Genomic DNA, 15,738 nt, shown 5'->3' on the forward strand with positions numbered 1-15,738 from the left:
GAGCATTTATCAATGGGTCCATCACTAATACCACAGGAGACTTAGAGAAAAGAAATCTGACTAGTGGACTCTTCTTTCTAACTGTCCTAACTCAGTCAATGAAATGTAAACCCTTTGAGGGCAGTGGCTGTCTCAGTTTTCTTTATTAATGTAGAGCCAGGATTCAAATGCAGTGGTCTTTGATTTCACCTCCTTGGCTTTTTTTCCCCTCTTAGGCTGCTGGTCTGCCCCTTGGGGAAAGTCCCATAGATAAGAAGTTGCAGAGGTAAGAGTGGTATTTCTATCTCCAGGAAATCCTATTAAGTACATTGTCATCTAGACCAAAACCTTCCTTCATTGTTCAGTTAGTTAAGGTTGCTTCAGTACTAAGAACAGCACACAACTGATTTAACATAGAACTTTTTTAGTACCATCAAGGAGTCTTGGGAATTAATTGGTGACCACTGCTAACTGAAGGAGAGTTAAGTGAAGATGATCCAGGAATTATGAAGGTTGTACTAATTCCAAACATTTCTGTTGTGCTTTAATTACTTGCCAGTCTAAATTCTCTCTCTCTCTCTCTCTCTCTCTCTCTCTCTCTCTCTCTCTCTCTCTCTCTCTCTCTCTCTCTGTCTCGGTCTGTCTCTGTCTCTGTCTCTGTGTCTCTGTCTCTGTCTCTCTCTGTATCTCTGTCTCTCCCTCTCTTTCTCTCTGTCTGTCTCTCTCTGTCTGTCTCTGTCTCCCTCTCTTTCTCTGTCTCTGTCTCTGTCTGCCTGTCTCTGTCTCTGTCTCTGTCTCTGTCTCTGTCTCTCTCTCTCATACACACACACACACACACACACACACACACACACACACACACACACACACTCCTTTCAGCTCATATTATTGTACTGATTCCAGATAGACACCCTGGAGAAGATTAGGAAGGATAAGGTGGTGAGGAAGAGGGATGCATTTTTAGGGAGGAAAAGCTATGTTGATCAAAAGCACAAAGTAATTTCCCAGACTGGCCTACTGATTATATGGTTTAGCTTACAAAAGTGGTGGTCATTCTTTTATTCATTCCTTTATTTCTGTGTTTATTTTAAATATTTGTTGATATCTTTTATATCCATTTACATTCTTTCTATTGCTTTCTCCAGGAAACTACCCCTGCCCCAAAGAATAAGAAAGATAAATAAAAAGGTAGTTCAACAAAACTATCACATCAACCAAGCTGGACAGTTTGTTTAATATTCTACGTTCATAGTTCCCCTACCTCTACAAAGAAAAACAATTTCTTATTTCTTCTTTGGATCCAAGCTTGGCAATTATAATTAGTGTTCAGTTTTGGTTTTCTTTTTTATTTTCTTCCTCTCCTTTTTATTGTTTTAGTCATTACATACATTTCCCTTGTTCTGATAGCTTCACTTTGGATCATGTCATATAAGTTCTTTCGTGCTTTGTTTTTTTCTTAATCATTTTTATGCTACGGTATTATTCAATTATATTCATGAACCAAAACTGGTTTAGTCATTTTCCAGTTGATGAACACTTTGACCTTCTTGGTATGCTTGCCTAGCAGTGATAGCCATTCTTAATGGTCTTGATTTGATTAGCATGTCCCTGGGAAGGTGTGTCATGATAATTCCTGTCTGCCTCCTTCTTCATGCTGTCCCTGTTGTCTGGAATAGACTCTCCAATTCCTTCTACCTATTGTATTCCTATCTCTTCCATTAACTGTCACCTAACTAGCCCAATTCTTTGCATTTATAGCTATGGATTTAAAAAAGTTCTTGGCATGCTTCCATGTAATTAATGAACTAAATAAGCATTGTGAATTACCATACATAATACACTGCACGAGACAGTTGGGAAAATATAAAGTTTGGATAAGACACTGTCCTCACAGAGCTAATCATTTAGGAGAAGGCACAGAATCACAAGCATAAATAATATACTAGACTATAATATATTTGAAATAGAGCACTGCAATAAAAAATTAAAAAGTGCTATGTAAGGTCTGAAGGGAAAGAATTGTCTTGACTGGGAACTCAGAAAAACTTCATAGGTTAGGGGTCAAATATGTAATTCCATGTAATTGAAAGATAGCTGTAAACTAGGAACCACAGTGATCCACTTATAAAATACAGGTAATTATACCTACCCTGAACTTCTCCATGTTTCACATAGAGTCAGGGATTCAATTCCAAGAACACTTAGTAAGCACCCACTATGTGCCAGGTGAGAGGCAGCATGGAGTGGTAGAAGAGAGCTGCCAAGTGGTCATACAACTTCTTAATCTTATACATAAAAGTAGTACCATATTTCTAATGCAAGCATAACAAAAGAAAAAGTAAGTTTTACATTGAAGTATTACCCTAGCCACAAGCACCACTCTACTATAAATAGGCATTGAAGAAAAGATATTTTGCAAGGTAATAAGAGAACCTTCAAACTCTTACAAAGAAAGGTGATGGTCCTCATTTGCTCAGCCATTCCTGGGAGAAGGGATGCCAGTGGCAGCAGCAGTATCTTATGACGAATGATCTATGCTTACAATATTCATGGGCAAATAGGTTTAAAAGTTCAAAGCACTAACTTGGGAGTTTTGTATGGAAAGTGACTACAAATTAGATTCACCAGGTAATTCCATTTTTCAAATATTTCCATTTCAATGAAACCAAAAGGGCATTTTTTCCCAAGAACTTTCTTTTTCAAAACCAATGCTTAGGAAAGCTTCATTCAATTACTCATGACTCACTTAACACATAAGTTCACCAAGATTCCATTTTAGAAGAGTTAGTTCATGATCAAGATGACTTTTTATGTCTTCTTTCTTATAAACAGGATGTCACATTTTGAGAAGGGTAAAGTAACTTAATTATTTAAGGTCTGTGCTTGGGTAAAACAGACAACCCACAATGTTTTGTGTGTGGATTTTAATCTCAGAAAAGTATATTTTCCCATTCTTAATTGTCACTTCCAAGTTGAAATTAATGCAATACAATGAAGAAGGGGAAATCTATGAAACTAGGAACTGCTAAATACCTCACAAATCCTATTCATTTTTTTAGGTCTAAAATTCAGTCTTCTGATGTCCCAGAATTGTTTGGATTCTCAAAGGTTACTTGAGTGGAACACAAGCCCTAGAAGATTTTAACATGGCAAAAAATAAAAGTTTCCAAAGAAGAGACTATTTATGTAAGCAAAAGGAAACCCAAATCCAGTAGACTGGTCACCAGGTAATGAGATTTTGGGGTAATAGTTACCCAAACAACAAAAAACCACAAAATTGTCTTTGATTCTGTGTGGATTCCTAATAGAGATGGTAGCAGACTGATAAAGAAAAAATATCAGACAGTCATAGAATCACACCAATTTTAGACCACCTATCTAAATGCTTAAATTTTTTAGACATCGACTTAATTCTTGGTACTATAGAGGCGGGATGCCTATCCAATTATCAACAAGTTGCCATACTAACGGAGTTTCTAACTTTAGCATCCCTGCTGTAAATAAAACAAAGTTATAAGGAAGTTTTGGCTAAATGAAAATAATATCCACATATTTCTCTGAGAGAAGTAAATAAAAGGATTGGTAGAGTTGGCTTTATTGGGCATCCAAAGGCAGCATTTTCATCAAACACTTGATTATCTACCATTGATTGCAGTGCTATGATGAGAATCATCAAAAATGCCCCCACTACCAAGTCACTACTTGTGTTCCAATAACTGTTGCAGAGGATAGAGAGCTAGAGAAATTCTATGAAGAGGTACTCAGTAAGACACAGTGAGAAAAGTGCTAAGTTGGAAGACAGGATCCTGGTTCAAATGTGGCATGTAAAATGTGACTTTGGGCAAGACACTCCCCAGGTCTTGGTTCATCTAAAAAATAAAAGGTTAGGATTAGATGATCTCTGATGTAACTTCCAGTTCTCAATCTATTTTCTTACAAATCTCCAAATTAAATCAATACTTTTTTGTTATTATGGTGAGTTGGTAACTAAAGGAGAATTTTTACCTCCATAACTATTTATGTTAATATGCTTTCTTGCTTATGTTAAAATGTGACATACTTTCTACAGTATAAGACTGGCAACATATTTGTTCACAATTCTGAATTAAAAGTATTTTGAAGTAATGTTTCAGTTCACCTTATTTATGGTCTCATCTTCATATATAGTGTCCCACATAATAGTCATTTCATCTGACTCAAACATCTTATGTACTTCAAGGTCTTGGATTGTTAAAATAACTCACTAAAGAGAGAGGTGTTAATGTTCTATCATCTGGTTGTTTTGCATACTACTCTATTTTTAAACTGTACATGTTCAAATAATACATTCCTTTCTTTACAAGTATTTTAATTTAGACTCCAGTTATGGTTACCGATATTGCTTTACCCCTTCATGAAAGGACACCTTTTGTGGCTTGGAAAAAAAAAACCTTTTTGCCCTTATAAAATACTTTTTATGTTTCCTGATTTATTTGATCATGTTAAAATTAGTATGTTCTAAAGGATGGATGACATTCAGTTCTTAATTCTGACAGATTCTTTTTTTAGACTCTATTATGAGTTTCTACTATTACGTTTTGTTACTACTAGTATATTATATTTTCCATTAAAATGCTATAACATGTTTTCTTACAAATAGAAATATTATTTTTATATAAATATGATGATTTGCATAACAAATAAAATGTTTAGTATATATTTAATTACAGAAATGATAAAAAGGAATGAAGGAAAAGCTATCTGTTACCTCTGTTTATATTTTGGGATTGGCAAATTAAACAATCAAGAGATCCTTTCTTTGTTCCTTATTTGATCTGCAATTAGGATAAGCTAACAAGAGATGAATAGAGGTGACTCCCTTATATTGTGTTCCAAACAAGCAGGATTGTAGCACAGACATAGCTAAAAAAGAGATTAGCATGTCTTCCCCAGAGAATCATAAACTCAGAGTTGGAAAAGATCTTAGAGGCTATTTAATCCAATTTCCACATAAAGGTGATATTTCAGTACACCATCCCCAAGAAGCGGTCATCAAGCTTCTCTGATCAAACACTTCTAATGTTGGAGAAAACTCACAGTCTCATGATGTCACCCCTTTTTACAGTCCTCTTTGGAAGCTCTTCCTTATATTGTGACAAAATTGTCTTTCCTATACTTTCTAACCATTGGTCTTAATTCATCCCTTTGAGTTAAAGAAGAATAAAATAATCTCCTTTCATATAACAGTTCTTCAAATATCTGAAAGTGATTTCTCTCCCATGACATCTCTCTTCCATGTTAAATATCCCCAATTCATCCAAATGATTCCATTACTCAATCTTTATGAATTTATTAAATACAGCTCTTAATTAAGTCAGCTGAACCCAATCATTATTACTAAGCACTGTTTTGAAAAGACTATATATATATATATATATATATATATATATAGAGAGAGAGAGAGAGAGAGAGAGAGAGAGAGAGAGAGAGAGAGAGAGATGGGTGTGGATATGTGTATGTGTATGTGTATATATACACACATATATACATTATAAAATTGTATAATGATTTATTCTTTAAAGACACATATACTATTTAAATAAAATTTTAGAAATTTAAATGAATATTTAAATGGTTGTTGTCCGTCTTCAGAGAGGACCGAAATGACATCACCATTGTAAAGTGAAATTTGAGTGCGTCTGACTGTGACTGATCAGACCAATACAAGCTCAGAATGCTCTACCACAGGTTGGGCACAGACAGTCCATAAGAATATTTGGGGTGGATATCCCAAATTTGCGCATCCTGCACATATATATGTATACATAGTATAGCGTATATACAAATAGAGTATACATATACATACATGAGCATACCAATCCTTGATTAAAGAATTTGTTCTATGAAGTTTGGAATCCATCAAATGGCCACATTTGAGGATCTAGAGAACCACATGTGACCTCAAGGCCTCAGGTTCCCCACCCCTAGAAGAAATAGATGCTTAGGTACAATGTAGTACCTTTGTCTTCAATCTATAACTGCTACCAATCTGATTACTTTAACCCTGCTTTTATGCCCAGACATGTATAGGAACTCAGAATCCTTATCTTTCTATAAGATCTGTCCTGGAGCTTGTGAACAGGGTCCAAAATTTCAGTAGGGTAGAGTTTAAAATCCCTAGTAGCTTTTGCCAGTAGCTAGTTATAAATTCTTAGGTCCAGCTTTCTGATTTCCACAGGCTTTCTTAGTCAACAGGGCTCAGAACTCTCAATGCCTCACTTCTCTCAGACTCTACTTGTCTCAAATAACTTGAGAAAGAGTAGCCAAGTGGAAAGAGAAAGCTAACATCTGTTCTCTGGTTCTCTGCACTAATTGCTATGTCTAGTTTTCCTGCAGTCACACATTGCATCCGTGTGCCAGGAGCATAAACCCTTATGATAGTCTTAAATCAGAAGGTTTCTCAACAATTTTATTCCATATTTCTTTCTGAAAAACTCTGCTCCCTCCAAACATGTATGTAATGATATATACTAAGAATTTGCCTACTCTTTTCTCCGTAGCTATCATAACTTTTCCACAAACCTCCAAATAAACACAGATCTTGATGTTACAAAACTTTTTGGTCATGTCAAATATCATTTTCTTTAAAAAAAGATTTTTTGATAAGGAAAATGTTTAAAGTAAGGATTAAAGAGAAAATATAATTTTTAAAGAGAAATTTCTGTGATCTCACGACAGGATCATTCTTTTTTTCCAATCACTTCAACTGGGTAAATTTTAAGATAGAGCAAATATAAATAACTTTAATAGTCTTCTGTTAGACATTAAGAGAAGGAACACAAGAAAAAGGAAAAATAGAAATGTGAAATTCATAGATTCCCCATAAATCTCATTTTAGTCATGATTTGACCTATTTCCCAAATGAAACCAATTGAATGATAGATTTTCTTTTCCTTTCTCTCCCCTTCTTACTTTCTTGTGGATGTTAACAAGTAATAAAAATGCCAAAGGAAGGATCAAGGTGAAGTCAGAGTATAAATGAAAAACACACATTGTCTAGGCTAGATAATTATCTTCTAAATTATAATTAAGAATTGCTTTGGTATTTTAAACAAAAAACAAATTTTAGAGGATCAAAGTGAAGAAAGGCTGTAAGGCATGATGGCTGGAAAATTGGCCTCAGAGAGAGGAAAAGCTGGATTCCAATCCTGCCTATGACACAGTGGATATGTGACCCTGGCCAAAGAAGGTAACCTCAGCACACACACTTCTCTTCCCTTAGTTCCTAGACAGCTCACTAAGATTACGGACTGTAGAAAAAGTGCTGATCTGCCTTGGTAGAAAGATCTCCTCACAAAGTATTCCCTGTATTAATTTAAATAAAACATTGAATTACAGAAAAAAAGGAAAAATGAAAATTGGTTTTCCAATTTATCCTAGAAAGGCAACATGATAGAGGGGAAATAATTTTGGTCCCTTGGCCTTAGATAAGACATCCTTGATTAAAATCCGGTTTTGGATACTACTACCTCTCTGGGATGATGGTTCCTCATCTCTCCAATGAGAGGTTTGGACTAAATAATCTCTGTGATCCCTTCCAGCCATAATATTCAGTGAAACTATGAATTGTTATTTGGGGGTTTGCTAAAGGAAGAGGGCTTAAAAGATAAGAGCAGAATGCGAATGACATATTCCAGAGAGTCAAACAAAAGTCAGATTAAAAAATCATAGAATTTGTAAAACCAAGAATACAATAGGATGTGATATTTTCAGCAAGGAAATTAGAAAAAGAAAAAAAGTGCATGTGAAGCTCAGGTAAAAAATGAAAGTCAAAATCAGGTGGGGTTTTTTTTTAAATGCTATCATGTAACATGATAGTCTCTTAAATTGTAATTGCTTAAAAGAGTAACAATGAAAACTGGCATTTCCCTTGTTTCTAAACCTACAGTGTGACTGTAGAATAAGAAGTTTAAAATTCCTTTACAAAGTAGAAGTTGAGTGACCATGTTTCTATCCATATCTAAGGTCACATGACAGCTATACTCTTAAATTCTACCATGTTGTTCAGTCCAAGCCTTATTCAAATCCCAATTCAAATAACCATGAAAAGAATAGATATGAGCACTGAAAACAAAAATAGAAGCAAAGACTCTTACCTGCAACATAATCACCAAAACCAATGGTTGTTAATGTGATGACCACAAAATAAATGGCGTCGAGGGCACTCCAACCTTCGATGTGCTTGAATATGACTGCAGGTAGAGCCACAAAGAGAACACACCCAAACAATATGAAGATGATTGTTGAGATGATTCGGATTTTAGTCTGACTCACATTCCATTTCTGGGCATGAAAGAAAAAGAAGACTTACATTACTGGTGTGCCTGAAAAACTAGACAGGTACATCTTTGTCAAAATAATTGTAAATCACCATGTTACTTACTCCCCTTAGTGATATTAATTATCAATTATCTCTAGAAGACAGGTGTGACGTACATGGTCCTAAAGTAAGCATTTTAATATAATTTAATTAATTGTTCAAAGTTCTACACTTACATTATTTTTGCTTAGACTAAAAGTAATATATATGTATATACACATACATACATACATACATATACATATAAACATAAATTTTTACAGGAAAATTGGGGAATAAGTGTCTTTTTAGAAGTATCTTTAATTGAGAGGAGAAAGTGAGTGCACAATTCAATATTTGCTATGCGTAATGAGATAATAAGAAGATGGTATTTCCTGGCCTCATCCATCTGTAGCTATCCTCCACACATAGAATTCTCTCCTTGATCTTTACCTCCTAGCTTCCCTGGTTTCCCTCAAGTCTCAGCTAAAATGTCCTCTGCAAGAATCCTTTTCCAGTTTCATTTAATGCTAGTGCTTTCCCTCTAAAATTGCTTCTAAATTATCCTGTTTATATATTGCTCTTGTATAGCACTTAGCATGTTGCCTCTGTCATTTAGATCACAAGAGTAAGGCACATTTTTTTGCCTTTCTTTGTATGCCAGCATTTAGCAGTGCCTGACACATATGCGCTTAATGATTTTTTTAGTTTACTTGATGAGACTTAAACAAAGGTCATGGTCCTAATAAAGGTTCTTGTGGTTATTTGGCTTATCTGACTAAAAGATAGGCAGGCAGGCAGGCAGGCAGGCAGGCAGGCAGGCAGGAAGGAAGGAAGGAAGGAAGGAAGGAAGGAAGGAAGGAAGGAAGGAAGGAAGGAAGGAAGGAAGGATGGAAGGAGCAAGGGAGGAAGAAAAGAAGGGAAGAAGGAGGAAGAGAGGAAGGAAAGAAAGAGAGGGAAGGAGGGAGATAGAGCTTCAATTAAGCACTTACTAGTCCTAAGTACATGGGCACAGTTCCCAACGGGGCCTGTTTTTACTTCAATTTCAGGGCCTTAAGAAAGGAAGTTATTTTATGCAATGAAGAGGACAGGGTATGGATGAATCTATATGAAAATATTATTGTCAATATGGGAAAAGCAACCATAACTTCATACCTATAATAAGAGATCAGTAAAATCTTATCCAAGCTTTGACTATGTGATCATATCAAGAATAGCTATTTATATACAAATGCATAAATCATAATGAAACTGAAGAAAGCAAGAGAAAAGTGACTTCGGACACTGGTATCAGGGAGTGAGATATGAACTTCACCATAAGCTTCTTTTTAATTTTAGCTTTTCTTTCCCACTTGTCTTCTCTCTTTCTTACTCTTTCTTTATCCTTTTGTACTTTCTTGCTATTTTTTATCCCTTTTCCTTCCTTTGCTTTCTGAGTGTTCCCTTGCCAATTTCTTCGCCTTGTCAATGACACCTGCAGGCAATGCTTTGCCTTACAGAAGTCATGTGTTACCTAAGACATGTTGTTCTCAGACAACAACAGTTATCACATGGCATGCCATTGAGGTACACATAAAATTATAGAAAAAGGAATAATCAAAAAATGGCAATTCTCAATTATTCACATGCATATTTTTAATAGGCAGTTTTGAATACCAAGCTGGCTCTCTTGGAATTCCTCATTATCCTATTATCTTTTGTTAACTGTACAGAAGGATATAAGCTAATTTAAATATTAACCAATACAAAATTTAAAAACTAAAAAAACATCTTTTATGGTAGTCAATAAATGTGTGTTGAACTGAACTGAATATACCTGTAAAAGTGGATTATCCATTATAAATTTTTATTTTGGATTGGATTTATGGTTTTATTTATGGAGGAAATTCAAAGTAAGGATCCTCCCTCTACCAATGCAGATTACTACCTATTCTTCTATTTCCAGTCTTAGAGCGTGGGGCACTGAAAAGTTGTGATTTGCCAAGAATCACATAGTCATTAGGTGTCAGCAGCAAGACTTGAATTCAAGTCTTCTTGACTGTGAGGCCAATTTTCAATCCACCATGCCATGCTGTCTCTCATGCATGCTATTTTTTGTTGTCATACAGTCATTTCATGACTCTTCATGACCCCATTTGGGGTTTTCTTGCCAAAGATACTAGAATGGTTTGCCATTTTCTTTTCCAGTTCATTTTACTGATGAGGAACTGAGGCAAACAGGGTGAAGTGACCTATCCAAGGTTCCATAGCTAGTAAGTGTCTGAGGTCAGATATGAACTCAGCAAGATGAGTCTTCCTGACTCCAGGACCAGTATTCAATCCATTGCACCATCTAGTTGCCTTGTTGTTGCTGTTATATCCTAATATTCCTATTAATTGACAAAAGTTAAGTTATACTATTAAAGCCTTGAAAATTGCTAAATCAGGGTTGTTATTGTTTTTTAATCTGAAATTTAAATAGGTGACCAATCACCCAGTTTTCCTTAATGAGTTGCTTTGAGATTCAAACAAAAGAATGTATATGAAGTGTCATGGATTTTAAAGCGCTATAAAATTTCAATCAGCTAAAGTCTCAGAGGTTCTCAAACTTATATAGTCTGCCACCACCCCCTTTACAAAAGAAATTACAAAATGCCCCCCTGGAAAATCTACTTTCTTTAACCCTTTAACAGGTGTTTTTTATTTGCATCATTTCAAAAAAAAATACGGCCTTCTGGATTGTTCCAATGCTTTGGGGGTGGGGGGATGTTATCACCCCCTTTGGGAAACTATGCTAGGTCATAAAATATAGTGAGATATAGAACTTTTTTGTTATATTTTTAAAATAATGTATTTGCCATGAATATAGTCAAACAAAATTATTTCTTCATTTAAGGTTACTTTGTTTTCCTCATCAAATATTTATAGGTTTTGTAACAAATATATATGGTAAAATATTTAAATGCTCACAATAAATGTATCTTCTACTTTGGCAATTCCTTTTCCGAATATAGTCCCTAGTTGATCTCCAACTCCAGCCAAGAGAAAACCAAAGAGGGGAATTCCCAGTAAGGCATAGATGATACAGAATATCTTTCCACCTTCTGTACGTGGTGAGATGTTTCCAAAGCCTAAATCACAAAAACAAACCAAAAGAAGAAAAAAACCTTCAGTTATTTAGTGATATATAAAAATATATGCCCAGACAGGTGAGCGAGAAAAATTGCATAATGTTTTAAAATGAACCCACTACATACTGCTGATATCACCGCATTTTTATTGGGTAAAAATTTTAGGCTAATGCGAAATTTCTTTCACTGAATATTTTCGAGGTATAAATGGAGGTTTAGGATTACAGAAGTATATTTAGCATTCTATTCTTTGATTTTTCAACAATATGGTAGGCACAATTTATAATACAGGAATTGAAAAAATCAAAAATTCAATTTACTATATTTATATAGAGAAAGAGTTCTACTGAATTTTGTAAACATTTATGGGTACTCAATATGAAAAGTGTATCTCACTCCATTTTAAATGCTATCAAACAATTGCTGTTACTCCAAGAACTTGATTTAAGTCGTTAACTTTAACTTTATTTTTCATATAATACTAATAATATAATAATAGCTAATATTTACAGAGCACTTTCTCATTTGGATCCTCACAACAGCCTTGTGAGGTAAATGCTATTATTATGTTCACTTTACAAAATGAGGGAAATGAGACTAAAAAGGATTAAATGACTTGGTTGCATAGCTAGCAAGTATTCAAGGCAAGATCTGAATTCCTTTCTTCATGACTCCAAGACCAATGCTCTCTCCACTGTACTATCTGGCTTCCTCATGACTGAAAAATTATAAAATGATTCATTTGATCAAGCATCTGACATTTTCCAGGACTGGCAATTATAGATTATGGTTATAATTCAACCAGTTCAACACCACCATCTTTTATGAATTGACTAAACTTTCTAAATTAAATCCACCTTCACTTATGAAACTCTCTTATGGAATGTAACAAGTTGACAAATATTCCAGGCATTTAGGGCATTCATGGAACATGAAAGAATCATGCTTTAAGTGATTTTTCCCCTCCTAACTCTCAAATTAGAAAAGTGGCAATGTTTTATAGCCAAGAATGAGAAGAGAGTGAAACACAATTTTTAAAAAATTCTGTGCCATCCTGGAGAGAGATCATCTAATAATGTTATAATTTAATAATGACATAATGATCAACTAACAGAAGGTAATGTACAATCTGTGTACTGTGTGGCTCAGGCCACATCTGGAATAATGTGTCCATTTCTATGTATCCCAATTTAAGAGGTGACATTGACACAACCATGTTCCCTTATTAGATAAGAAATTTTTGTGAGAGAGGGAGATGTTTAGCCTGGAGGGGAGAAATAATTATCATAAATATTTGAAGATGTCTTGCATAAAATAGAGAAAAGATTTATTCTCTGTTGCTCCCTACCTGTGCATAGGACTGACTATAATTTTCACTTTGAGGATATGGCTAAGAAAAACCCTGAGGTAGGTAGAGCCAAAATGGCAGAGTTAAAGCAGGGACTTGCCTGAGCTTTCCCTCAAACCACTCCAAATACCTTTAAAAATGACAACAAATTCTAGAGCAACAGAATACACAAAAAGATGGAGAGAAACAAACTTCCAGCACAGGACAACTCGGAAAATTGGCAGGAAAGGTCGTTGCCCTAGAGTGAGAGAGGAGTACAGTCCAGCACAAGCCATGATAGGGAAGACTGGACCCCAGTAAACTTGGAGCAGGCCTCAGTGCAACTGAATCACAGGCAGCAATGGAGAATTCCAGACCTCTCAGCCTACAAATGCCAAAGACAACTTAGAAGGTCAGCAGCAAAGGTCTGTCAAAAATGAGTGAGAATAGAGCACAGTACAATGCAGGGTACGCCAGCACAACCCTGCACAGCCTGTGCCTGAACAGCTCTGGCCCCAGCAGACAAGGAGTAGGCCTTGGGAGTGACTGAAGCAGCAGCTGCAGAGGCTGCTTCCAGAGTTGTCAGCTCACAGATGGTAAGGGGGTCGAACAACTGGTAAGGAGATTACAGGGGTCTCTTTGTTAGCACAAAGGCAGGATTCTGTTGCTTTGCCCATACACAGATTTGGTTTACTGTCCTGTTTGGCAGTCCCAGGCAAGAAGGAATAGTAGGACACCAGAGCTTGTGATCACAGTGGAGGGTGGACCCTCCTCACAGTTCCAGGGAAGAAAAGAGTGTGTGTGGTGACTCACAGACCAAAGCACAGGTCAAGAGAGGAGTAAAAGGAGTAAACACCTCCCCTTAGATCATATCATTTTGGAAGAATGGAAAAGTTACAAGTCCCTAGAGATATCTCTAAAAACAGCTGCATAAAAGCTACTGAAGACTGGGACAGTGAACCCTTCAACTTGGACACAGAGCTCCACTTTAACCAAGAATAAAGAGTCAAGTAAAAGGTGGACAAAATGAACAAAAAATAAAAAAAACTCTGACTACAGAAAATTATTATGGTGGCAAGGAAGATCAAAACACACACTCAAAACACAACAAAGCCAAAGCTCCTATATCCAAAGCCTTCAAGAAAAATAAGAATTAGGGGGGTGGAGCCAAGATGGCAGAGTAGAAGGATGAACCTGCTCTTAGCTCTACCCCCAAAGCCCATAAAATAGGTATAAAAATGACTCTAAACAAATTCTAGAGCAACAGAAGCCACAAAATGACAGAGTGAAAAAGTTTTCTAGACCAAGCCAGCCTGGAAGGCTGACAGGAAAGGTCTATTGCACTGGGCTCAGAGTGGAGTACAGACCAGCCTTGTTCATGCAGCATGGCAGGGACAGGACTGGAGCAGGCTTCAGGACAGAATCACGGGCAGCAGCTGCAGATCCAATATTTCTCAACCCAAAAACATCAAAGACAGCTTCATAGGTCAATGAAAAAGCTCTTTCACCTGGGTGAGAAGGGAGCAGGGTCCAACCCTGGTCCTGGACCCAGAGTAGCAGCAGCCACTGCAGTACAGCATCCATTTCTGGAGCCCTCAGCCTAAAGAACCTGGGGGAATTGAGCAACTGATCTGAGTTTCAGCCCTGAGTGGCAGCCCTGGGGTGAGGAGGAGCACTAGCTGGTGAAACTGGAGGAGGTTGGGGAGAGGGAACCCTACTGACAGATCCTGGGTAGAAAAGCTTGTGGTTGCTCCCAAACCAGAATGCAGGCCAAGAGTGGAGTAAACTCCTCTCCTTTGACTGTGCCACCTTGGAGGAGCTGAGAACTTACAGGTCCCTAAAGTATACCCTCTACTGGACAAAGGATGCAAAAGTCAAGTAACTGGCTGGGAAAATGCCAAAAAAGGGGGAAAAAAATAAGACTATAGAAGGTTACTTTCTTGGTGAACAGGTATTTTCCTCCATCCTTTCAGAAGAGAAAGAGCAAAACATACCATTAGAGGAAGACATCAAAGTCAAGGCTTCTGCATCCAAAACCTCCAAAAGAAACATGCAATAGTCTCAGGGCATGGAAGAGCTCAAAAAAGATTTTGAAAATCAAGTAAGAGAGGTAGAGTAAAAATGAGAACAATGCAAGAAAATCATGAAAAGCAAGTCAAAAGGAGATCCAAAAAATGCTGAAAAAGATAACACTTTTAAAAATAGACTAACTCAAATGGCAAAAGAGGTCCAAAAAGCCAACAAGGAGAAAAATGTTTTAAAAAGCAGAATTAGCCAAATGGAAAAGGAGGTTCAAAAGCTTACTGAAGAAAATAGTTCTTTAAAAATTAGAATGCAGCAGATGAAAGCTAATGACTTTATGAGAAACCAAAAAACCAAACCAAACAAAACAAAACCAAAAGAATAAAAAAATTGAAGACAAAGTGAAATATTTCATTGGAAAAACAACTGACCTGGAAAACAGATCCAGGAGAGACAATTTAAAAATTATGGGACTACCTGAAAGCTATGATAACAAAAAAGCCTAGACATCATCTTTCATGAAATTATCATGGAAAACTGCTCTGATATTCTAGAACCAGAAGGTAAAATAAATATTGAAAGAATTCTCCAATCACCTCCTGAAAGAGATCTGAAAAGAAAAACACCTAGGAATATTGTAGCCAGATTCCAGAGTTCTCAGGTCAAGGAGAAAATATTGCAATCAGCTAGAAAGAAACAATTTGAGTATTGTGGAAATACAATCAGGATAACGCAGGATCTGGTAGCTTCTACATTAAGGGATTGAAGGGCTTGGAATATGATATTCCAGAAGTCAAAGGAAGTAGGAGTAAAACCAAGAATCACCTACCCAGCAAAACTGGGTATAATATCCCAGGGGGAAAATGGTCATTTGAGGAAATAGAGGACTTTGAAGTCTTCTTGATGAAAAGAGCAGAGATGAACATAAAATTTGACTTTCAAACACAAGAATCAAGAGAAGT

General features: G+C 36.2%; 1 protein-coding gene across 7 annotated transcripts in view; it reads right to left on the minus strand.

Annotated features, from left to right (window-relative positions):
* The window catches only part of KCNK2 (potassium two pore domain channel subfamily K member 2), a 285,195-nt gene that overhangs the window by 64,345 nt on the left and 205,112 nt on the right, over positions 1-15,738 (minus strand). For all 7 annotated transcript variants that reach the window (XM_072647837.1, XM_072647841.1, XM_072647840.1 and 4 more), the window contains exons 4-5: positions 11,267-11,427; positions 8,115-8,301 (exon numbers count right to left, since the gene is read on the minus strand). In XM_072647837.1, coding sequence (XP_072503938.1) covers positions 8,115-8,301; positions 11,267-11,427 — 348 coding nt within the window. The remainder of the gene's footprint in view (positions 1-8,114; positions 8,302-11,266; positions 11,428-15,738) is intronic.

Source organism: Notamacropus eugenii, chromosome 2 (assembly GCF_028372415.1).
Source record: "Notamacropus eugenii isolate mMacEug1 chromosome 2, mMacEug1.pri_v2, whole genome shotgun sequence".
Classification (NCBI taxonomy): Eukaryota; Metazoa; Chordata; class Mammalia; order Diprotodontia; family Macropodidae; genus Notamacropus; species Notamacropus eugenii.